At 42.5% G+C, this 25000-nt stretch overlaps 2 protein-coding genes across 3 annotated transcripts in view; both read left to right on the top strand.

Annotated features, from left to right (window-relative positions):
* prdm12b (PR domain containing 12b) overlaps positions 1-5912 on the top strand; it is a 13044-nt gene extending 7132 nt beyond the window's left edge. Inside the window, 6 exon segments of the mRNA XM_035166307.2 lie at positions 601-666; positions 1784-1908; positions 2505-2660; positions 3459-3573; positions 4413-4453; positions 4455-5912. Of these exon segments, the coding sequence (XP_035022198.2) occupies positions 601-666; positions 1784-1908; positions 2505-2660; positions 3459-3573; positions 4413-4453; positions 4455-4883 (932 nt within the window). The 3' untranslated portion in view covers positions 4884-5912.
* Positions 5913-7252: 1340 nt separating this feature from the next.
* The window catches only part of c5 (complement component 5), a 19635-nt gene continuing 1887 nt past the window's right edge, over positions 7253-25000 (top strand). The window contains exons 1-36 of one of the 2 annotated variants that reach the window (XM_035165223.2): positions 7253-7418; positions 8124-8319; positions 8422-8575; positions 10272-10342; positions 10456-10553; positions 10640-10722; positions 10802-10892; positions 10966-11074; positions 11936-12068; positions 12151-12266; positions 12380-12568; positions 12731-12934; positions 13004-13216; positions 14418-14567; positions 14644-14770; positions 14858-14923; positions 15516-15710; positions 15794-15878; positions 15965-16047; positions 16145-16281; positions 16381-16614; positions 16756-16816; positions 16893-16982; positions 17100-17312; positions 17454-17529; positions 17606-17765; positions 17870-17974; positions 18427-18598; positions 18734-18858; positions 18947-19027; positions 19107-19259; positions 20008-20070; positions 20212-20302; positions 20383-20422; positions 21278-21380; positions 21718-21792. In XM_035165223.2, the coding sequence (XP_035021114.1) occupies positions 7351-7418; positions 8124-8319; positions 8422-8575; positions 10272-10342; positions 10456-10553; positions 10640-10722; positions 10802-10892; positions 10966-11074; positions 11936-12068; positions 12151-12266; positions 12380-12568; positions 12731-12934; positions 13004-13216; positions 14418-14567; positions 14644-14770; positions 14858-14923; positions 15516-15710; positions 15794-15878; positions 15965-16047; positions 16145-16281; positions 16381-16614; positions 16756-16816; positions 16893-16982; positions 17100-17312; positions 17454-17529; positions 17606-17765; positions 17870-17974; positions 18427-18598; positions 18734-18858; positions 18947-19027; positions 19107-19259; positions 20008-20070; positions 20212-20302; positions 20383-20422; positions 21278-21380; positions 21718-21792 (4410 nt within the window). In that variant the 5' untranslated portion in view covers positions 7253-7350. Of the gene's footprint in view, positions 7419-8123; positions 8320-8421; positions 8576-10271; positions 10343-10455; positions 10554-10639; positions 10723-10801; positions 10893-10965; positions 11075-11935; positions 12069-12150; positions 12267-12379; positions 12569-12730; positions 12935-13003; positions 13217-14417; positions 14568-14643; positions 14771-14854; positions 14924-15515; positions 15711-15793; positions 15879-15964; positions 16048-16144; positions 16282-16380; positions 16615-16755; positions 16817-16892; positions 16983-17099; positions 17313-17453; positions 17530-17605; positions 17766-17869; positions 17975-18426; positions 18599-18733; positions 18859-18946; positions 19028-19106; positions 19260-20007; positions 20071-20211; positions 20303-20382; positions 20423-21277; positions 21381-21717; positions 21793-25000 lie in introns of both variants that reach the window. The other variant, XM_035165222.2, reaches the window with a different exon arrangement.

Genomic DNA, 25000 nt, shown 5'->3' with positions numbered 1-25000 from the left:
TTAGGAACAATTTCAGAGAACAGATCGGAGCTGGACGCGGAGTCCGGATTCTCGCGTTTCGTTTCTAGAACTTTATTTTGTCATTTGCAGGATCGTGAATCCCGCAGCTCTGCGTGCGTGTCTGCGCGCGCCCCGGCGCCTGGTGCCGTTTGTGACTTTTTTCTTTCTGTGCTGGTTTAAAATTCGGATCGACTCACTTCTCCAGTTACAAATCATTTCAACATTAAATCTCTTTTCTTAATTAAAGTCTCTTTTCTCCTTTACGTCACAACCAGTTTCACGGTGCACGCGGAGCGTGAAACTGGTTGTGACGTGAAGGAGAAAAGAGACTTTCTCTTCCTCTCTTTTATTCTTGTATTTCACTTCATAAATAGTTTTTTAATTTTCTATTTTTCTGTTGCTTCATTCAACTCGTTTCTTGTCGCTATGATCCTCAGGAATGTGAACCTGATGTCGAGGAGAAAAGGAGAATTGAACCTTTTTCTTTCACGGACTCATGTTCTAACAAAACTCTTCATTTTACATCTTTGTCATATTTGTGAATTCTGTCGTAGAAGATTTAAAATGTTGACTAAAGAGTGAAAATGTGTTTTTGTGCAGAGGTGCAGAAGTTGTCCAGCCTGGTTTTACCCAGTGAGGTGATCATCGCCCAGAGTTCAGTCCCAGGTAAATAATGAGAATACTACTACTAATAATAATTATAATTATAATAATAACAATAATAATTATAATAATAATGATAGTGTTTTTATGTGAAATTAGATTATTAAACTTCTATGTTTTATTTCAATAGAATCAATGATCAACATGTCTTACCTGTTACTGAACTTAAAAAAAATACATAAAAAGAATATATATATATATATATGTATATATATATATATATATATATATATATATATATACATATTATTTTCCATCCGACATCTTCTCTGCCGTTTTATAACATCTGACGGAGAAATGTCTCTGCTGCCACGGTCACATATTCTACACTAATATATGCTCAGGTTTAACTGGTCGATTTCTACAGAATGAATGAAGGTAAAATAAAATGTTCTTTACTCAACAAGAGTCAAATAGAAACTTAGTGATCAGTGAATAAAGCTCAGTCCCATGTGAGGATCCTCTCCCAGGACACAAGTCCCACAGGTGCTGATGGACCTGAACACATCAACACAACAACAGGATTCACTACATGAGAAGAACCAGTTTGTAATGTTTAAAGTGTTTCTACATAAAGTCTGATGGAGATGAAGGAGCAGAGGAACTGAGGAGTTCCTGATGGTAGAAGATGTGAGGAGACGTGTCTTGTAATAATTTTACTGAAACATTTATTCTCATTTCATTTGAGACGTTGTCTGGAACCAGCTCAGTTATCACTTTTCAATCTGTAGATAGATTCACTGATTGTGTTTTAAATTTCTCTGCAGTGGGACTAATAAAGTAATATCTTATCTTATCTTATCTTATCTTGTCTTGTCTTGTCTTGTCTTATCTTGTCTTGTCTTGTCTTGTTCTTATTTTATTTTACCGTCATTCAATCTGTAAAAATATATAAAACTACTCACGTTAAACCTGAGTTTATTTTAGCGTAGAAATGTGACCACACAGTACGAGGTGCAGTGAAAAGCTTTTTCTACGACTTCACATAAAGATGAGATAAAAAAATAATTTACTATTTTACAGAGAAAATATATATGAGGAAGGAAGAGATGTAGAAATATAAAGTGCAGGTATGTGCGAGAGGAAAGCTTCATTGTTCTGTGATGTTTGTGTCATGCAGGTGAAGGTCTGGGTATTTTCTCTAAAACGTGGATTAAAGCTGGAACAGAAATGGGTCCATTCACCGGACGTTTAATTTCACCTGAACACGTCGACCTGTACAAGAACAACAACCTCATGTGGGAGGTAAACGTTATATTTAGTAATATTTGACTTTATTTTGTTCAAGCACAGAACTAACTTATCTACCCGTAACAAACTAACCAGCTAACTGACGGCTAGTCAGCTAGCCTGCTAACTATTAAACAACTTGCTGACTCCTCTGTATCTAACTAACTGGTTTGGATAGCTCCCTCTAGCTTTAGGAAGCAATTAGCCAACTACCTGTACCAAACATATTGGTTCTACCCGCTGACTACTACCTAACTAACTTGTTTGCTCTCTGACACATGGCTAACTCCAGGCTAACTGACGAGCTCTGGTTAGCTGTTTTGTATAACTAGTCCAAACTGTTTCCAAACTAGCTAACTTTTTAACACGCTGACCAACTGTTTACTAACTTAAAGGTAACTAGCAAGTGACTGATTAGCATTAGCTTATTGCTTACTGCCATAAAACGTAATAATCAGGTGAAGTGATCCTGTGAATGTTGTGTTAATAATAACAATTATTATATTATTATATATAATTATTAATAATATTATTATTATAATAACAGTTAATAATAACTATCAGGTATTTAAAGTATAAACCAGGGGAATAAAGTTGTGTGTTGTGTTCAGGTGTTTAACGAGGACGGGTCGGTCCGGTATTTCATCGACGCCAGTCAGGAGGACCAGAGGAGCTGGATGACGTACATCAAGTGTGCGAGGAACGAGCAGGAGCAGAACCTGGAGGTGGTTCAGATCGGCAGCAGCATCTTCTACAAGGCCGTGGAGGTCAGTGAACGCATCACCTCTCTACACACAACACTGCTGCAACAAGTACACAACATGATGCTTTTACATTGTTATACACGGAGCTGTTCACTGTGACCGACGTCCTTTCAAATAACACACTGTAAAAATACTCTGGTCTGAAAACACACGTTCAGCTTTCTACAGAATCTTTAACAGAAAGCAGGTGAAACATTCTACTGAAGTAAAAGTAGAAACTAAAGAGTTTAGTAATAAAAAATCACATATTCAATAAATCTCTGAAGTAAAAGAACAGAAATATAATGTTCAACATGAAATGATGGTGATTCTTTTTATATCTGATCTACTTCACTCAGTAAATCTCTGTCTTCATGTTTGAATGTAAACTGTGGGATGGGATCATTGAAAGGGAAGAAGCAGCTGGTTCTGGTGATCACAGCAGTTCCCTGGAGTCAGTGAAGGTTCCTTCATTTCTTTAAATAATAACATAATAATGTTCTTCATTTGTGTTTTTTAATAATCTGGTTGCAAAAACCTAAACTCAAAGATTTATGTAATCCAGAATAAAATCTAGAAAAATGCAGTAGAAAAACTCTGAGAGAATAAAAACATTTTCAGAAATAAACGAGTTAAGGAGACAGCCCAGTATTTTAATCTCTGGCCTCATCGATGAACATGAAAACAAATCGGACGAAGAAGATCCGAGTTGATCAGTTGGTTTGGTGTCGCCCCCTGCTGGCACACAGACGACAGGCGATGCTTCGAGCTCCATCAGATAAACACGATGTTTCTCAGATTTGATTGTGTCGCTCTCCTCAGACGATCCCTCCGGACCAGGAGCTGCTCGTCTGGTACGGAAACTCCCACAACACCTTCCTGGGAATCCCTGGAATCCCCGGACTCGACGACGAGCAGAGCAAGAAGAGCAAGAACGGTGATTATGGAGATTATGGATTCTATCGTGTTATTGATCCGTGACCTCACAAACTAACACCAACACAGTTTCCGTATGAACAAATAGATTAAACGTTACCATGAGTTGAGACATGATATCACTGTTTTCAATAATATAAACAGAATTCAATTCATAACTTTAATATTTAATATAAAAGGTGATTGTAAAATGTTCAGTGAATTTAAAATTAAAGTATAAATGATGAAATTAAATGATTCTCATTCGAGAATTGATAAAAAAACAAAACAACGTCCACTCGTTTATTTTGTCTTAATCACGTTAATTAACAAATAAAAAATGTCTTTCATACACAGCAGGTGAACTTTAAATAACTAGTGAGACAGCGCCATCTACTGATGAAGATTGAGACATTAAAGCTCAACTCGGAGTATGACATTCAAGACACAAAAAGATAGATATAAATAAATACAAAAGATATATACATATTAAATATAAATAGAAGAAATGTATAAAAATAACAAATAAATATATAAAATACAAATATGCATAAAAAATAGATATTTATATTTACACACAACTATACAATTATATTAAAAAAGAAAATATGAATAACACCAATTTAGAAAAATAGAAAATAAATATACATTAAAAAGATAAATATAAATAAAAATGATACATATCAATAAGAGAGTTACATATAAATAAAGGTTATTATAAATAAAACACCACGATAAAAAGATGTATTTTTTTATCAAACAAACGAGGAAATTATTGTTCCCTGATTGTTCCCTGATTGTTCCCTGATTGTTCCATGTTCCTGCTAAAGTCTTCATCACCTCTGCTCCTCTTCCTCGCAGATGAGTTCCACACCTGTGAGGGCTCCTCCTCTCTCCTCCTCCTCCTCCTCCTCCTCCTCCTCCTCCTCCTCCTCTGCTGTGGGCCGCATGCGCTGCGTCATCTGTCATCGTGGCTTCAACTCCCGCAGCAACCTGCGCTCCCACATGCGGATCCACACTCTGGACAAACCCTTCGTGTGCCGCTTCTGTAACCGTCGCTTCAGCCAGTCGTCCACGCTGAGGAACCACGTCCGGCTCCACACCGGGGAGCGGCCCTACAAGTGCCACGTCTGCCAGTCGGCCTACTCCCAGCTGGCCGGCCTGAGGGCGCACCAGAAGAGCGCCCGGCACCGGCCCACCGGGGAGGCCGGGGCCCCGGGGGGGGCGGTGGGGGGGGGAGGGGGAGTACACTCACCTCCTCACCCTCCGCAGCTGAGCGCCATAACTCACCCTGCATCACTGGTCCATCATATACCCACCATGGTGCTGTGATTACACACATATACACACATATATACAAACACACACATGTGAAGACTTGTGTTACAGTTGCATGATGAGTTCGTATCTAATGTATCTATGAGATGATGATGTTGTGCTTTGGTTTGCATGCTAACTCTGTTCCAGGTTGTAATGTGTGTGTTGAACACAAGGAGGCGCTACATTCTCTGAGGCTCCTTCAGAACAATCAGAGTTTCTGATCGATGGTCCTGCTGGTCAGTTTTACACGTTTGTTCCTAATGCTAACAGCTGTTAGCAGTCTGCGCACTAACTTAGCTCGGATCATACTTGCAGAGAGACGTAACAAATGTATTATTTAAACAGAGGTGGCTCAGGAGGTAAAGTGGGTCGTCCACTTTTAGGAAGGTCGGTGGTTGGATCTCCTCCAGTCACAACTCAACAACAGAGTTGGTCGACACTTACGAACTTTTTAGCACCAAATCATATACATGGAAGCTCAGACGTGATGTGAACGCAACATGATACAAACTCAAAGTAGTTCATGTTAGCTTGACTGATTAGCATTAGCATTTACCATGTTCAGTGATCATCTTAGTTGATGATATCTTTAAGACTTGGGCTGCTTTCGTAGCATTATGCTAACATATTAGCATCTCCACAGTGTTTCAATGACTTCCTCTTTAACGAGCGTCACTTAGATTCCACAGAGCCTGAAACTCAATATGTTTGATGTTTATTGTTAATATTGTAACAGGTTGATATGTGTCAGCTGACTCCTACGAGAAAATATTGGAATCTACGTTTCTAATTTCTGTAAATGTTCCTCTTTGATTTTTTAGTTGATTTCTGTATAAATATGTTGTTAAATAATCAAACTGAGAATAGAACTGAAGACGTAATGTGATGTAAATAATAAACATGAGATGTGCTTTATGCCCAGAATTTAATTCAACTGTCACTTTATCTCTGTATATGTATATGTACAAGGTCATATATGACACGTGTATCAGTATATGAAGTATACTATGTTAACTTCTATAAAGAACAATGTATTTGAGCATATATAATCATAATAAACTATAACATGACGAGAAACGTCTGTCGCGACTCATTATATACAGTCACTGATCGTCTTTATATACAGTCACTGATCATCTTTATATACAGTCACTGATCATCTTTATATACAGTCACTGATGGTCTTTATATACAGTCACTGATCATCTTTATATACAGTCACTGATCATCTTTATATACAGTCACTGATCGTCTTTAATACAGTCACTGATCGTCTTTATATACAGTCACTGATCGTCTTTATATACAGTCACTGATCATCTTTATATACAGTCACTGATCCTCTTTATATACAGTCACTGATCATCTTTATATACAGTCACTGATCATCTTTATATACAGTCACTGATGGTCTTTATATACAGTCACTGATCATCTTTATATACAGTCACTGATCATCTTTATATACAGTCACTGATCGTCTTTATATACAGTCACTGATCATCTTTATATACAGTCACTGATCATCTTTATATACAGTCACTGATGGTCTTTATATACAGTCACTGATCATCTTTATATACAGTCACTGATCATCTTTATATACAGTCACTGATGGTCTTTATATACAGTCACTGATCATCTTTATATACAGTCACTGATCATCTTTATATACAGTCACTGATCATCTTTATATACAGTCACTGATCATCTTTATATACAGTCACTGATCATCTTTATATACAGTCACTGATCATCTTTATATACAGTCACTGATCATCTTTATATACAGTCACTGATCATCTTTATATACAGTCACTGATCATCTTTATATACAGTCACTGATCATCTTTATATACAGTCACTGATCATCTTTATATACAGTCACTGATGATCTTTATATACAGTCACTGATGGTCTTTATATACAGTCACTGAAGATTGGCATCAATATTTGTCTCCCTCTAGAGGACAGTTTGACGTCTATGATGTTTCCAGCTCGTCAGACTATGACAAAAGTTCAATCATCAGGTTAATGCAGTGTCTGTAATGATCTCTGCAGCCTCTAGAGGGCGCTGGAAACTGACCTCAAACATTCGGTCTGCTTTGACTCGTGCAGTTGTTGAATCTGTACAAACTGTGATTACTCAAAATTGTTGCAGTACTGACACTTATTGATGTCTGTGTACCAAACGCATGAGATGTGAGCTGTGGGGTTGTGATTCAACAACGGACTGATGAGCTGATAAGTGAAAACCTCAAAGTCAACACATTGTGTAAGAACAGAAAACCCAGGCTGAGTAAATTCACCTTTTGGACACAAACACACAGTCAGAGGACGTTTTCTGACGACCTGCATGTATTTGCCAAGAGTTGAGTTGATCAATGACCATCAAATCTGAACGTCTGCTGACGGTCGGTCAGTCGTCTCAGTCCGAGTTGTGTCTGTCGATCTTCTTCAGTGTGTCTTTACCTTCAGGATGAAGGTGTGTGTCCTCCTGTTGTGTGTGTGTTGTCTCTGCTGGAGGACGGAGGCTCAGTCCAGATCGTAAGTAACATTCATTTATTATAGTTACTACTCTTAACTTTAGTTTAAAGGACAAACCTTGAAACTAAATGTTGCATTATGGGAACTCATGATTCTCAACAACGATTTGAAGAGTTTTGTTGGTTTGGCAAGAATCTTGAAATAAAACTGCTGCGTGTTGAGTTCTGAACAAACAGCAACATCAGCTGCTCACATGTTTGTTCACGTTGCTGAGCAGGGCTGTGCTCACACTCTGAGCGAGACCGGGGCTGACAATTAAACAGGGGCAGCTGTTTGTTTAACAATGTCCTGGTGGAATAAAGAAACTAACATGGAGCTTACTGACCTTTGGATTAGAGTGTAGCATTAGGCATGTTGACATGTTAACAATAACATGTCAACACGCTTCATCTTTCCTCTTAACTCAAACTGCATCTATCATTATAGGTTTGTATTATGTTCCATATCCCAACATCAAATATACACTGTACAACCAAATGCATCATAAGAAACTAGAGTAACACTTAGGTACCTCCGCCAGGTGTAATGCCTTATCTCGCCTGCAGGTTTATCCACATCGTCTTCTAATCGTTTCACTTAGTAGGTTCGTCCTTGGGCCCCAATGGTTCAGCACATCTGAGTAATCCTGCTCACAAACAAACTAACTAACAAACAACTTCCTTGGAAGAAGTGATAAGTATGACACCGTGCCTCCTCTTCCTTCAGGTATCTGATAACAGCTCCTCTCTCACTGCGTCTGGATGCTGTGGAGACAGTGTTGCTGCATTTGTTTGGGTTTTCAGAGGAGACGATGGTCTACGTGTTTTTAAAGACGTCCATGGCTCCAGATCATGTGGTTCTAGCTCAAGAGGTCGTGACCCTCAACACTCAGAACCACCATCAGGCTGCCGCCAAAGTCCGGGTGGGTCATGCAACAAAATTAGCAACTAGGGTAATTTCATCGAAATGTATCCCTGCAGTGTAATTGAATCATGATGTCACTTCCTTTTCTGTTTCTCTCTAGCTGTACCCAAGTCAACTGGATAAGAGTGTGACACATGTGACCCTCCACGTCCAATCAGCAGAGATCAACCAGCACCTGTCGGTCCCTGTCAGCCGCTCCAACGGCTTCCTGTTCATCCAAACGGACAAACCGCTGTACACCCCTCACCAGCACGGTGAGCGCTACATGAACCATTAATGTGTCTGAATTCAGGCTCCGCCTCCTTCAGACTCACATCCTCATTCAAATTGTGCAATTCATCAATCCGATTTTATTTATTTAATTCAATTCAATTTGATTTGTTTAGCACCAAATCTTAATATTATATACTTAATATTATACTATACATTATCTCAAGGAACTTTACATCGAAGGTCAAGACCTTAAATGTTTCATAGAGAAAACAACAGTTCCCACAATGAGCAGCACTTTGGTGACTGTGGAGGAAAAACTCCCTCATTACTGGAAGAAACCTCCAGAACCAGACTCAATGTGGGGGGGGCTGCCTCGACCGGTTGGGGGAGCAGGGGAAATGGAGAGGAGAGGAAATAAATGAAGGGGGGGTTCTGGGAGTTCTCTCTCAGTGCATGATGGGAGTTCTCCTCAGTGCATGATGGGAGTTCTCTCACAGTGCATGATGGGAGTTCTCTCAGTGCATGATGGGATCTCTCTCAGTGCATGATGGGAGTTCTCTCAGTGCATGATGGGAGTTCTCTCTCAGTGCATGATGGGAGTTCTCTCAGTGCATGATGGGAGTTCTCTCTATGATGGGAGTTCTCTCTCAGTGCATGATGGGAGTTCTCCCTCATGATGGGAGTTCTCTCTCATGATGGGAGTTCTCTCTCAGTGCATGATGGGAGTTCTCTCTAGTGCATGATGGGAGTTCTCCCTCAGTGCATGATGGGAGTTCTCCCTCAGTGCATGATGGGAGTTCTCCCTCAGTGCATGATGGGAGTTCTCTCTCAGTGCATGATGGGAGTTCTCCCTCAGTGCATGATGGGAGTTCTCCCTCAGTGCATGATGGGAGTTCTCTCTCAGTGCATGATGGGAGTTCTCTCTCAGTGCATGATTTCCCCCCTTGGCCCTACTATACCTGATTGGACGGAGGGGTGGGGCCGAGGGGTGTGGCTTCATAACCCTCCCAACAGAGATTCTTCCGACCCTCCAACGGGGGGTACCCAGAATGCCTTGCAAATCACCTGCACACTGGGAGAGAGACCCACAAATGTACAACAGATGCTGATGGAACTGAACACATCAACACATCAACAGGATTCACTACATGAGAAGAACCAGTTTGTAACTTCATGTTTAAAGTGTTTCTACATAAGAAATGATTCAGGTGTCCCTCATCAACTCATAAACTCAGGTGCTTCTTATTGAAGTTGTCCTGATCAGGTATTCTTCATCATCTACAAAAGTCAGGTTTTAAATTTCCAAAGTTATATTTGTATTCTTCATGAACTCATTCAGTCAGATGGCTCTTGTTCAGGTGGTTCTTATCTACAGTAAGTTGTCCTCATGGACTCACGGAGTCAGGTAGTCATCAGGTCAGTTGGTCCTTGTTCAGTCCGTCCCTTATTATTTCATGAGGACCGGGTGGTCCTCATTTAGGTCCTCATCATCGCTCACAAAGTCAGTTGGTCATCACCCAGCTGGTCCTCCTTCAGTCCTCTTGTTACTTTGTTCAGATTGTCCCTTTTCAGGTAGTCCTCATCAGTCCTTGTTCAGGTTGTCTCAGGTTGCTCTAGTTCAGGTAGTCCTTGTTTAGATTGTCCTCATTTGGCTACTCCGCGGCCGCTCATAAATTCAGGTAGTCAAATGATAAAATCAAGTTTTCCTGGTCAACTCATTTTATTGTGTGTGTCCAGTCAAAGTTCGGGCATTCTCCCTGAACCAGGAGCTGAGTCCGGCCAATCGCAGCGTCTTCCTGACCTTCAAGGTGAGTGTAATTATCTGCAGGACCAGAAGAGGACAGCAAAGCTTACAGGTTAATGCATTTAGTTTTCAATCATCTCAGAACTGATCTCAGATCAGTAATTTTGTCTCCCACAGGACCCGGATCATACGACAGTGGATATTGTGGAGATGTTTGATTTAAATAATGGAATCCCATCTATGCAAAACCCTTTCAAGATCCCCATCAAACCAAAGTAACAACTTTCAGAAACACACTGAGACTATGTGATGCTGTCAATGGGATTCAGTTTGTAATGTTGTGGACTGTATGTGATTCCAGGTTGGGGATTTGGTCCATTGAAGCTTCCTACTCAGATGACTTCACCACAACAGCGAGAACGGACTTTGAAGTTAAAGAATATGGTATGGAATATGATGATTATACCACTGATACTTATGCTGATAAGTATAATGGCAATAATTAAGTGTCAGTCTGTATTAGTTCTTCCCAGTTTCTCCATCCTCCTGGAGCCTGAAGCAAATTACATCAGCTATGGAAGTTTCAACAGATTCAGCTTCAAGGTCTCAGCCAGGTAAATAAACAATCATCTTGTTCACACATGATGAGTCCAAACTGTTAGGCACAATGTTTCCTGCCCGTCTCAGGTATCTGCACGGTGCCCCGGTGGCCGATGGGGAGGTGTTTCTGCGGTACGGCTATGTTAGCGGGAAGAGTCCTCCAGTTATCATCCCCAACTATGTCACCAAAGAGAGAGTAAGACGCCTTCACAGCAACAAACACTTTGAATATCAATGTTAACTAAATTACTCGACCAGCTTTAATGAACGTGTCCAGTACAATAAAACCACAGTGTGACACTGAGTGTTGAAGAATGACTCGTCGTTATGGTGAATATGAGTCGTCATCATCAGGACGCAGGTACAGGGAAAGTGAAGCTAGTGCAGAAGTGTCCCAAACCTGTGTTCTCCCTCTGACCAGCAGGGGGCGACTCCACAGGTAGTTTCTATAGAAATCTATAGAAAGTGACTTCTCACTTTATAACGTCAGTAAACATTCAGGAGTTTCTGTCTCAGTCTCTAGTTTCAAGTCTTCTTCAAACAGCTGATGTTCATTTAGTGAATTATGATCATTTAGAGTCAAACAGACCATAAAGCACCGGATGTGTTGGGGGGGGGGGTTACCACAGTGTGATTGACAGCTAGTACTGTCCAATGGGTGCAGGTGGCAGGTGCAGTGTCCTCTCAGTCAGGCTACACCCCCCACTCCTCCATATATTGTTACTTCTGTTTTCAAAAAACCAAGATGGCGCTGAACACGATCTCAAACTGAGACTCCGAGCAGCAGCTCGCTGACCAACAGGCGAGGAACCAAACCAGAGCGGCACTGCGTTTGGTTTCTGTTTCAGCAAAGTTTCAACAGCTGCATGTTTTTAAGTCATTTTTAAAAACGTTATGTTTTACAATTACATCATATTTGCCTCTTTAGCTACAGTAGATAATTTAGCCTTAAGCTGTGTGAGCTTCTCTTTGTGATGTATGTGCAGTGGTTCACTCTTGTACGTCTCTATTTGGATATAGTGCGGAAACGTAACCTGTGTGTGTGTGTCTGCATCAGTTGTCCTCGACAGGTGAGGTGGATGTGACTGTGAACTGTGAGACGGTTCTGTCCAAACACAACGGCCCGAAAGATCTCAACAGTCTGATGGGGAAGTACCTGTACATCGCTGTCCTGCTGCAGGAGGACACAGGTACTCACATAACCACCACATGTCTAACCCCAACACGTAACCCAAAGCAGGGACATTTATGTCCCCGCCTCTTGTCTCTCAGGTGGTATCTCTCAGGAGGCGGAGTTTGCTGCCGTGAAGTTCGTCAAATCACCGTATCGCCTGAGCCTGGTGTCCACGCCCCCGTTCATCAAACCTGGACTTCCTTATAACATCCAGGTGGACGCTCCGTCTGTCCATGTCCTCACTCACGTTATACGACCATAACAAATGTAACATATTACTTTATATTAATATAATTACTGTGAGAAATAAGTGACAACAATTTTCAGGTGCTGGTGAAGGATCACCTGGACAAGCCGATGAACCGGGTTCGGGTGCAACTGGTGGAGCGACAGCTGATCAGACAGGGGAACAAAATGGAGGATATGCCCTGTCCCGACAGCGCCAACAGCCAATCAGACGGCCTCGCTGTCTTCATCTGCAACACCCCCCGTGGAGCAGAGAGCGTGGTGCTGAAGGTAACAAGATCGAGATGATTTCTATATTAACAATCTCATCATGATGTTTGTTTGTTATTGTTTACTTGTTGTTATCATGTCATTGTTTACATGTAATTTCATTTCTAATGTTTTCTTGTTATTGTTTACATGTTGTTGTTAACTTGTTCATATTTGACACAGTTTGAGACGGCTGACCCCGCCCTCCCAACAGCCAGTCAGGTGAGTCTGAGTTTACATGCGGCGGCGTATCACTCCCCGAACGAGCGCTACCTTTACATCGACCCCCCGCTGCCTGGCCGCGGCCTGGCGCTGGGACAATACGCCAACATCCAGGTGTACTCGGCCACGCCCTCCTACCTGCCTGTCAGAGCCCTCAGTTACCTGGTGAGAGGACACAGCAGCTGATGCACACGGCTCTGTTTCCATAGTTACTGATGACATCACTCTGTGCAGGTGCTCTCTAAGGGGAAGGTGGTGGAGTTCGGCAGCCACAAGTTCGTCTCCAGCGCAGACAACAAACAGACTCTGAGCTTCCAGGTGACGGGCGCCATGGTCCCGTCCATCAGACTGCTGGTCTACTACATCCTGTTTGGAGAGGGGACGTCCGAGCTGGTGGCCGACTCCGTCTGGTTGGACGTCAGAGACAAGTGTGTCAATGGACTCCAGGTACTGAGGGTCGTCAGTTGATGGCAGCTGCTCTGATTGGTTGATCTCTTCTCATGACGTACTTCAGGTCAAAGTTACAAAATGTCGGACTAAAACGAAAATCTGTGTCTGAACAATCAACGTCAGCTGTAGATGTAAAACCCAACTTCATAACTTCAAAATCTCTCTTACCACATCCTCAACGCTGCCATGGATGTTAAGCAACACATCCACCAGGGGGCAGCTCAGAGTCACATATTACTGACAACAAGTCAGTTAAGAAAGATCGGACACTCTGCCCCCCCATGGTTTCAGGTGGAACTGCTCCGTTTCAACTAATTCCAGTTGAGTCTGGAGAGAATCTTTGTGTCCGAATCCAACTCTGACAGGAAGTGAACCTTCGCTCCTCGTTTACACTCAGTTTGGCTTCATGTCCTTCACCCGAGTGTTCCACACCCTGTCCCACATGGATTTATCTTATTTGTTAGAAAAATTAAATCATTGAAATTTACACTGTGTTAAATTTATATAATAATATAATAATAAGTTTATATTTAATTTAATATTTAACAACTCAGTAAACGTCTTTAAAAATAACTTAAAACATTCTCTTTGCTTCAGACTCTAAGATCTTACTCTCCAGATACGGTTTCGTAAAATCTGCTCACTTCTTATTTGAATTACATTTGAACATATTTTTATTTATTTTGTATGTAAAGCTCTTAGTTCTTGTATGAAAGGTGCTATATAAATAAAGTTTATTATTATTATTATTATTAATATAATATTAAATAATTAATAATAATCCAGGGCGTATCTGCTCCTGCACTGCCATTTGGTTGCCATAGTGATCAGAATGGTTGCTAGTGAAGTGCAGGTTATAGTGTTGCCATGTGGTTGTCATGGTGATCTGAGGGGTTGTTTGGATGTTTCTCGGAGGAGTTGTTCTGATTGGTGGTGATTCTGTGAGATACTGTCTTTAAAGATGGCGGCTGAGTGGCGCTCGCACTGGAAAACATCTGCCATGTTTCTGCAGGCGTGGGTTTCCCATCATGCATTCTGATTCCTGTGACGCCAAAGTCATTTCCCAACCAGCGCTGGTCCTGGTCACTCTGTCGCCATGTTTGTTGTTTTAAATTATTAAACCCAGCTGTGTGTGTGTGTGTGTGTGTGTGTGTGTGTGTGTGTGTGTGTGTGTGTGTGTGTGTGTGTGTTGTGTCAGACTGAGCTCTCAGTTCGTAGGCGGAGCTACAAGCCAAAGGAAAAACTGCAGCTGGACATCAGGACCAATCAGGATGGACTGGTGGCTCTGTCTGCTATAGACTCCGCCCTCTTCACACTACGACCGAACTACAGAGACCCTGTTTCCACGGTAACACAGAAAACCTCTACATATGTATATTTTGAGACCTGTAGAGTGAAACTTCAACGTGTACGGTGGTTCACAGGTTCTACGCCACATCGAGGAGAGCGACCTGGGCTGTGGTGGGGGTGGCGGCAAAGACAGTGCAGACGTTTTTCGATTGGCCGGCCTCACCTTCTTCACCAATGCCAACTCCCAGCCATCAACCAACAGTATGTCAATCAATCAATCAACCAATCAACTAATTCATCAATCAATTAAAGAATCAACCACCTCATGTGTGTTGGTGATGTCAGCAGGTGGCGCGTGCACAGCAGCGGTTCGTCCAAAACGAGCTGTGACTGACGAGGAGAAGAAGAAGAAAGGTGAGACTCCACCCGTCCATCATCTTTGCAGAGTGAAGCATCATGGGAATATTTTCTCTTTCATTATTAATTATACAACAAGGGTTTTTCATAGTTTTTTCACGTTTGATGGAAACAAGTCTCTAGCGCCACCAGCAGGAGAGGCTCCAAAGAGGAGCTGCAGTAGTAGACTGTGTGTCACATGGTTCTAGTGACAGATGAGTGAAAACACCTCATAAATTCATGTCTGTCACTCTAGCGCCCTCTGATGGATGTGTAGATTTAGTTTCTACCTGGGTCTGGCTGTGAATCTTGTTTTCTTTTGTTCTGACAAAGTAATGTAGAAAACTCGTTTTTCATTAATTAACGTGATGTTTTTCCTTCACCTGACTATTTCCAATGATTTTGAGATAGTGTAAAATAGTTTTATGCATTTTTGGCGAATCAACCAAAGCTCGTTTGTTACATGTTAAGTGTTTGTTTTCTGTTGTTCAGTCCTGGTATGAGATTCAATGTGTGTTGGTGAAAACGTTTCCTGATCCTGTTTCAGCGTCAGTGTGAACAGTGTGAACAGGAACCTGAGTGACTCTGCTTTGTGTTTGTGTCTGAGCAGCAGAGAGTTACAGTTCAACCCCCCATCTGAAGGTCTGCTGTGAAGCGGGGATGAAGTTCCTCCCAAGCAGTGTGACGTGTCGCCAGCTCGCTGCGCAGAAGCACAGTAAACGACCCTACTGCCGTGAAGCCTTCAAGACCTGCTGCGAGTTTATTCTGCTGCACCTGGACCACAACCTGGTCCTAGGACGCCACGGTCAGTCGAGACCCACGTCAGTGATGCAACAAAGTACATCACAGATCTTAACACTGTGTGTGTGTGTCTGTGTGTGTGTGCAGACATGGGTGCAGACTTTGACCTGGCGCCCTCTCTGGTGCGGAGCTACTTTCCAGAGAGCTGGCTGTGGGAGGTGCAGAGCGCCAGGTGACACACATCAAACACCAAACGTTTGTTTCCAGTGATGCAGGTGAAGCCTAAATTTCACTGTCTGTGTGTTTGTGTGTGTTCAGTTCAGGTCAGGTGTCGGTCAGCAGGCCTCTACCAGACTCTCTCACCTCCTGGGAGATCAAGGCCATCGGCATGTTCAGGAACGGTGAGTCATCATCATCATCTTCATCATCCTCATCTTCATCCTTTACTTATTGTGATATTGAAATCTCTCCCTCCCTGTTTTTCTTTGTGTCCTCCAGGTTTGTGTGTTGCCTCGGTGCAGGTGTCGGTCAGTAAGTCGCACAGCATTGACGTTCCGTTGCCATATCAGGTGGTGAGAGGAGAACAGCTGGAGCTGTCAGGCTCAGTGTACAACCACCAGGACGACAGAATTGAGGTGCCATGCACATCACCCAACTACATATCCCATGATGCTCGGAGTCGGCTGGGAGCTGTGGTTATGGAGAGCTAACAGAGTGTGTTGTCTCCTCCCCAGTACTGTGCGACACTGACGGCCGGACCGGAATTTTGTCTACTCCAGTCCCGAGAAGCTGCCGGGGGGGCGGGGCTGCGCTCCACGCCCTGCAGCTGGAGGCGTCTGGCAGCAGGGGGCGTCGGCAAAGTGACCTTCACCCTGCTGGGCCTGGAGCCTGGAGAACACACCCTGATCTTCACCCTGATGACCCGACAAGGCCACAGAGACATCCTGGAGAAGAAGCTCAGAGTGGTGGTTAGTACTGGTTGGTTGGTTGGTTCACCATTAGTCACCATGTGTCACCATAATATTTAGACCAATCAGGTGCCGGCCTTTGTTAAAGTGTACGTTCCTGTGAAGCTGTGAATCATCCTCATCTCCCCCATGTGTCTCCAGCCTGAAGGGGTGAGGAGAGAGGAGTACTCTGGAGGGAGACTCGACCCTCAGGGACTCTACGGTAAGTTTGTTCTGTCGCCCTGCACACGCTGCTCTGCAGCCGTCAGCTGACGTTCTGCTTCTCCGTGCTGTCGCAGGTTCGGAGAAGAGAACGGTGACGCTGAAGAACAAATTGCCCACAAACATCGTCCCCAACTCGGCTGTGGAGAGAATGCTCACAATCAACGGTAAGACGTGAGTTTTTATTTTCAAATCAGGAGCTGTACTCGAGTTGAGGCAGGAAGCTGCAAACCAGAAGCATGCTGGGTAAACGTATCGTCATTCTGTGCATGTGGATGTTCCAGGTGAAGTTCTAGGTGAGGTCTTGTCTGTGATGCACAACCCTGAAGGCCTCAGACGACTTGTCAACCTGCCAGCTGGGTCAGCGGAGGCGGAGCTGGGTGGACTCCTCCCCCTCGTCCACGTGTATCGGTACCTGGAGACAACGGGGAGCTGGGACGTCCTGGGACCAGACATCCAGAAGAACTCAGCAGAACTGAGCCGGAAGATCAGAGAGGGTGAGGAGACGCTAAAGACGCTAAATGATCAGGCCCAATGTGCTGACTATTTACAGTGTGTGTGTGTGTGTGTGTGTGTGTGTGTGTGTGTGTGTGTGTGTGTGTGTGTGTGTGTGTGTGTGTGTGTGTGTGTGTGTGTAGGTCTGGTCGGCATCAGCTCCTTCAGACATGGTGACTCCAGTTACAGCATGTGGATCAAGCAAAAACCCAGCACCTGGTAAGAACAGCTCAGTCTCAGCTGAACCTCATCCACACAACTATGTTTTAGTTTGAAACTACGCGTCGTCTCTCAGGCTGACCGCTCTGGTGGTGAAGACGCTGTCTCTGGTGGATCAGGTCGTCCCGGTGGACCATGAGTCTCTGTCCAACTCTCTGGCGTGGTTGATCCGCAGCACCCAGCAGCCAGACGGGTCCTTCACCGACACGTCCTCCTTTAGACCCAACAAAGTCATGGTCGGCAACACACGTCTTCTGTTGTTTCATATTTTTTACTGACATTTCCTCCTGCCCTGTGACCTCTGTGACCTCTGTGTGTGGTTGTCTCTGATTGGCTGCAGGCAGCGGGGAGCGATGCGGTCGATCAGTCGGTGTATCTGACGTCCTTTGTGTTGATTTCCTTGAAAAGAGCGACAAGCATCACAGACCCAATCCTGCAGCTCAGAGTGAGAACCAACTCTCACCTTCTTCTTTTCCTTGTCATCCTTTCATTCTCCTGTCGCGCAGCAGGCTCACGATACAACAGGCCCCCGGTCACTGAGACGCTGAAGGCCCCGAACTCCTCTACATTAGAGCAAGGGCCACATAGTGAAAAAACGAATTGTCTGTCCAGTGGTCCTCGTATTGTCTCTGTTTGTGGTTTGTTCTCTGCTTGTTTTACATCCGCTTTCCATCTCTCTGTTTTCTAGGTTCTTATGCTAACTCTTCGTCTCTTTGTGGATTGGAAATAAAATCTGCTGCATCTTAAAAACTAATTTACAACTTTTATAACAAAGAAATTAATGAATAGTTATTTGTGTGACTCCTCCCTCTTCAGGCATCACAGCAGATGGAAACATGTTAATGTCAGAACCTGAGATCAGAATGTTTTGTTTGTCCCTCTTGTTCTTTCTCTTAGTTTCATGATGACAGCATTAGGTCTGCAGCAAACTACATCTCCCAGCATGCCCTAGGTGTCAAGAGTGTGTATGTGCGTGCGGTGGCGACCTTTGCTCTTACCCTTCATGACCCCAACAGCATGACGGCCAATCAGCTGCTCACCAGCCTGGAGAACCTGGCCCGGCAGAAAGGTGTGTGTGTGTTTTCATATCCTGGTGGGGACCTAAGTAACTCATTAACCTTTTCAAATGAGGACACACGTGTTTGTGTGTGTGTGTGTGTGTGTGTGTGTGTGTGTGTGTGTGTGTGTGTGTGTGTGTGTACAGGTCACCCTGCTGTACTCAGGTACTGGCAGGAGTCCAGCGTAACAGCTGATTGGCTGAAACCCGACCAATCCAGCGGTTTGACGGTGGAGGCGACAGCGTATGTCCTGCTCACTGTGTTACTCAAGGTGACACATGCTTTTATTTTGCTTTTATATGCTTTTATAACGTCCACGAGTCGAGATGTTTTGAAATAAGACGTGTTTTATTTTGAAGGGGAGGATCCAATACGCCAACCCCATCCTTTCCTGGCTGACACAGGACCAGCATTACGGAGAGGGTTTCTACTCTGTACAGGTACACACACACACACACACACACACACACACACACACACACACACACACACACGCAGCTGACCTTTGACCTCTCTCAGGACACAGTGCTGACCCTGGAGGCCGTCACAGAGTACTGGAAAACTCTCCCTCGAGCCGTCCTCAGTCAAGACATCAACATAGATTACAGCAGGAAGGGGGCGCTAGCACGAGTCCGGCTCAGCCAGACCCGACCTGTGGCCACACCCATTCAGGTGAGACAGGCACAATGAAACAGGTACAGTGAGACAGAGACATGTGCAGTGAGACAGGTGCAGTGAGACAGGCGGCAGTTGGACAGAGACAGGTACAGGGAGCGAGGAGTGAGCAGAGGCAGGAGCGCAGTGAGACAGAGACAGGTGCAGTGAGACAGAGACAGGTGCAGTGAGACAGAGACAGGTACAGTGAGACAGAGACAGGTGCAGTGAGACAGGTACAGTGAGACAGAGACAGGTGCAGTGAGACAGGTGCAGTGAGACAGGTACAGTGAGACAGGTGCAGTGAGACAGAGACAGGTACAGTGAGACAGGTGCAGTGAGACAGGTGCAGTGAGACAGAGACAGGTGCAGTGAGACAGGTGCAGTGAGACAGAGACAGGTGCAGTGAGACAGGTGCAGTGAGACAGAGACAGGTACAGTGAGACAGGTGCAGTGAGACAGAGACAGGTGCAGTGAGACAGAGACAGGTGCAGTGAGACAGAGACAGGTGCAGTGAGACAGGTGCAGTGAGACAGGTGCAGTGAGACAGAGACAGGTGCAGTGAGACAGAGACAGGTGCAGTGAGACAGGTGCAGTGAGACAGAGACAGGTGCAGTGGAGACAGGTGCAGTGAGACAGGTGCAGTGAGACAGGTGCAGTGAGACAGGTGCAGTGAGAAGGAGACAGGTGCAGTGAGACAGAGACAGGTGCAGTGAGACAGGTGCAGTGAGACATTGGACTCTGCAGTAACAGTTTCATCTCTCAGGTGACGGAGGATGATGACATCACTGTGACCACAGGTTATGGGCGGGGTGTGTCTAATGTGAAGGTGGGTGTGGTTTCACTTTTCTTTCCCTTTACGTCTGAAACTTTGATTTATGTTTACAACTTGAATCTTATGTTTGTAACTTTGAAGTGAAAGTTTGACCTGACATCATCAAGTTGAACTTAACGTCTGAACCTGTTTCAGCTGAAGACAGTTTATTATGAGACCAGCTCGTCCACGCAGACGTGTAACTTTGATGTTACCGTGGAGATGGTCGGCCTAGACGTCTCCAGAGGTTGGTACCAGTGAGCGAACCAGTCTGTCGCCTGTTGCTCATCTGTCCACATGTCACCACCTTCTTCTTCTCCTCCTCAGAGCCCAGTATGAGTCATCCTCACTTGGTCGCCTGCGCAAAGTAAGAAAACTGAATCCAAAGTTTGATCTTTATGAATGAATCTCAATAAAAAACACAAAGATACAGGGATGTGAGACAATCCAGAGAAAACACAATCCTCTGATTGGTTGTTAGTGAAGTTTCTGAACATGGACTTGTTTTGATATTATTGAAGCAAATGATCCACTAAGACCCAGAAATCTGACTTTTGATATTGAAACTTTAAAGGTTCAATTAGTAATTTTATTAACTCTGTTCTGTTATAAAGTAGATTTACATGATATTTTCAAACCTGCAGAAATCTGTGGTTTTAATCAAGGTAACGCTGCATTTCCCTCTGTCGCCTGTTGGTGGCGTTATATCCTCTTTGTCCATGTGTCTGTGTTTGTCACAAGAGTCAAACATCTTGCTGGTTTTTACTCTACATGTGAAGCAGATGAAGGATTTCAGTCTGACGTCTGGATCTGAAGTTTTCAGCTCGACTCTCAGCCAATCAGAGACGAGTCAGAGAAACAGTGACTGAGACGCCCCCTAGTGGCGGAAAATCACATGTGTGTTTAAATGTTTAAACGTGTGTGTGTGCGTGTGCGTGCGTGTGTGTGTGCGCGTGCGTGTGTGTGTGTGTGTGTGGCGCGGCATGCGATGCGTGTGTGTGCGTGTGTGCGTGTGTGTGTGCGTGCGTGCGTGTAGGTAAGCGTGGCGTGTGTGCGTGTGTGCATGTGCGTGTGTGTGCATGTGCGTGCGTCGTGTGTGTGTGTGCATGTGCGTGCGTGCGTGTGTGTGTGTGCATGTGCGTGCGTGCTGTGTGTGTGTGTGTGCGTGCGTGTGTGTGCGTGCATGTGTGTGTGCGTGCGTGCGTGTGTGTGTGTCTTATAGGTATAAACCTCCTCCTAACGAGGTGCACACTGAGTCCAGTCTGACGGTGATGAAGATCCAGCTGCCGACAGGTGTGGACGGTTACCTTGACGACCTCCGACAGGTGACGACCTCTCATGTGTTGTTGTTTCATCTGATCTGTTCGTTCGGGGGTGGAGTCTACCTATACTTGACTCTGATTGGTTTGTAGACTGTTGTCAGTTGAGGGGGGGCGGTAGTAGTCTTTCTTTTTTCTTCCTTTTTTCTTGAGGACTTTTATTGTGAAATGTAGAAGAAATAAAGATAAGCAATTTCTTCCTGATGAATGTTAATGAATGTGAAAATGAAAATGAAACAGAATTTATCAAGTGAAATGTGACAGTCTGTTAACGTCAATGTTTATAATAATATATATTATAAAATAAATGTATAATTTAATATAATAATAAAATGTTTTACAGTTCAGAGACGCTGCCGAGCCACAGATCTCCCACTACGAGCTACAAGGAAACACTGTGGTCATTCAGATGGACTCAGTGAGTCACTGCACAGACTGTATACAATCAGTGACTGTATATAAAGATGATCAGTGACTGTATATAAAGAGGATCAGTGACTGTATATAAAGACCATCAGTGACTGTATATAAAGATGATCAGTGACTGTATATAAAGATGATCAGTGACTGTATATAAAGAGGATCAGTGACTGTATATAAAGATGATCAGTGACTGTATATAAAGACGATCAGTGACTGTATATAAAGACCATCAGTGACTGTATATAAAGACCATCAGTGACTGTATATAAAGATGATCAGTGAAAGTATATAAAGACCATCAGTGACTGTATATAAAGACCATCAGTGACTGTATATAAAGATGATCAAAAGTATATAAAGACCATGACTGTATATAAAGATGATCAGTGACTGTATATAAAGATGATCAGTGACTGTATATAAAGACCATCAGTGACTGTATATAAAGATGATCAGTGACTGTATATAAAGATGATCAGTGACTGTATATAAAGATGATCAGTGACTGTATATAAAGACCATCAGTGACTGTATATAAAGATGATCAGTGACTGTATATAAAGATGATCAGTGACTGTATATAAAGATGATCAGTGACTGTATATAAGATGATCAGTGACTGTATATAAAGATGATCAGTGACTGTATATAAAGACCATCAGTGACTGTATATAAAGATGATCAGTGACTGTATATAAAGACCATCAGTGACTGTATATAAAGACCATCAGTGACTGTATATAAAGATGATCAGTGAGTGTATATAAAGAGGATCAGTGAGTGTATATAAAGATGATCAGTGAGTGTATATAAAGATGATCAGTGACTGTATATAAAGAGGATCAGTGAGTGTATATAAAGAGGATCAGTGAGTGTATATAAAGATGATCAGTGAGTGTATATAAAGATGATCAGTGACTGTATATAAAGATGATCAGTGAGTGTATATAAAGAGGATCAGTGACTGTATATAAAGAGGATCAGTGACTGTATATAAAGAGGATCAGTGAGTGTATATAAAGATGATCAGTGACTGTATATAAAGATGATCAGTGACTGTATATAAAGAGGATCAGTGAGTGTATATAAAGATGATCAGTGACTGTATATAAAGATGATCAGTGACTGTATATAAAGAGGATCAGTGAGTGTATATAAAGATGATCAGTGACTGTATATAAAGATGATCAGTGACTGTATATAAAGAGGATCAGTGAGTGTATATAAAGATGATCAGTGACTGTATATAAAGAGGATCAGTGACTGTATATAAAGATGATCAGTGACTGTATATAAAGACCATCAGTGACTGTATATAAAGATGATCAGTGATATATAAAGACCATCAGTGACTGTATATAAAGACCATCAGTGACTGTATATAAAGATGATCAGTGACTGTATATAAAGACCATCAGTGACTGTATATAAAGATGATCAGTGACTGTATATAAAGACCATCAGTGACTGTATATAAAGATGATCAGTGACTGTATATAAACCATCAGTGACTGTATATAAAGACCATCAGTGACTGTATATAAAGATGATCAGTGACTGTATATAAAGACCATCAGTGACTGTATATAAAGATGATCAGTGACTGTATATAAAGATGATCAGTGACTGTATATAAAGACCATCAGTGACTGTATATAAAGATGATCAGTGACTGTATATAAAGACCATCAGTGACTGTATATAAAGACCATCAGTGACTGTATATAAAGATGATCAGTGACTGTATATAAAGACCATCAGTGACTGTATATAAAGATGATCAGTGAGTGTATATAAAGATGATCAGTGACTGTATATAAAGACCATCAGTGACTGTATATAAAGAGGATCAGTGACTGTATATAAAGAGGATCAGTGAGTGTATATAAAGAGGATCAGTGACTGTATATAAAGAGGATCAGTGAGTGTATATAAAGAGGATCAGTGAGTGTATATAAAGATGATCAGTGAGTGTATATAAAGATGATCAGTGACTGTATATAAAGATGATCAGTGAGTGTATATAAAGAGGATCAGTGACTGTATATAAAGAGGATCAGTGAGTGTATATAAAGAGGATCAGTGAGTGTATATAAAGATGATCAGTGACTGTATATAAAGATGATCAGTGACTGTATATAAAGAGGATCAGTGAGTGTATATAAAGATGATCAGTGACTGTATATAAAGATGATCAGTGACTGTATATAAAGAGGATCAGTGAGTTAAAGATGATCAGTGACTGTATATAAAGATGATCAGTGACTGTATATAAAGAGGATCAGTGACTGATATAAAGAGGATCAGTGACTGTATATAAAGATGATCAGTGACTGTATATAAAGAGGATCAGTGAGTGTATATAAAGACCATCAGTGACTGTATATAAAGAGGATCAGTGAGTGTATATAAAGATGATCAGTGACTGTATATAAAGAGGATCAGTGAGTGTATATAAAGACCATCAGTGACTGTATATAAAGAGGATCAGTGAGTGTATATAAAGATGATCAGTGAGTGTATATAAAGACGATCAGTGACTGTATATAAAGATGATCAGTGAGTGTATATAAAGACGATCAGTGACTGTATATAAAGAGGATCAGTGAGTGTATATAAAGATGATCAGTGAGTGTATATAAAGACCATCAGTGACTGTATATAAAGATGATCAGTGAGTGTATATAAAGACGATCAGTGACTGTATATAAAGAGGATCAGTGAGTGTATATAAAGATGATCAGTGACTGTATATAAAGATGATCAGTGACTGTATATAAAGAGGATCAGTGAGTGTATATAAAGACGATCAGTGAGTGTATATAAAGATGATCAGTGACTGTATATAAAGAGGATCAGTGAGTGTATATAAAGATGATCAGTGACTGTATATAAAGAGGATCAGTGACTGTATATAAAGACCATCAGTGACTGTATATAAAGATGATCAGTGACTGTATATAAAGATGATCAGTGACTGTATATAAAGATGATCAGTGACTGTATATAAAGATGATCAGTGAGTGTATATAAAGACCATCAGTGACTGTATATAAAGAGGATCAGTGACTGTATATAAAGACCATCAGTGAGTGTATATAAAGATGATCAGTGACTGTATATAAAGATGATCAGTGACTGTATATAAAGATGATCAGTGACTGTATATAAAGATGATCAGTGACTGTATATAAAGATGATCA

Source organism: Hippoglossus stenolepis, chromosome 9 (genome assembly GCF_022539355.2).
Source record: "Hippoglossus stenolepis isolate QCI-W04-F060 chromosome 9, HSTE1.2, whole genome shotgun sequence".
NCBI classification, from domain to species: domain Eukaryota; kingdom Metazoa; phylum Chordata; class Actinopteri; order Pleuronectiformes; family Pleuronectidae; genus Hippoglossus; species Hippoglossus stenolepis.
The sequence above is the reverse complement of the archived record's forward strand: the minus strand, read 5'-3'. Positions and strand labels throughout refer to the sequence as shown.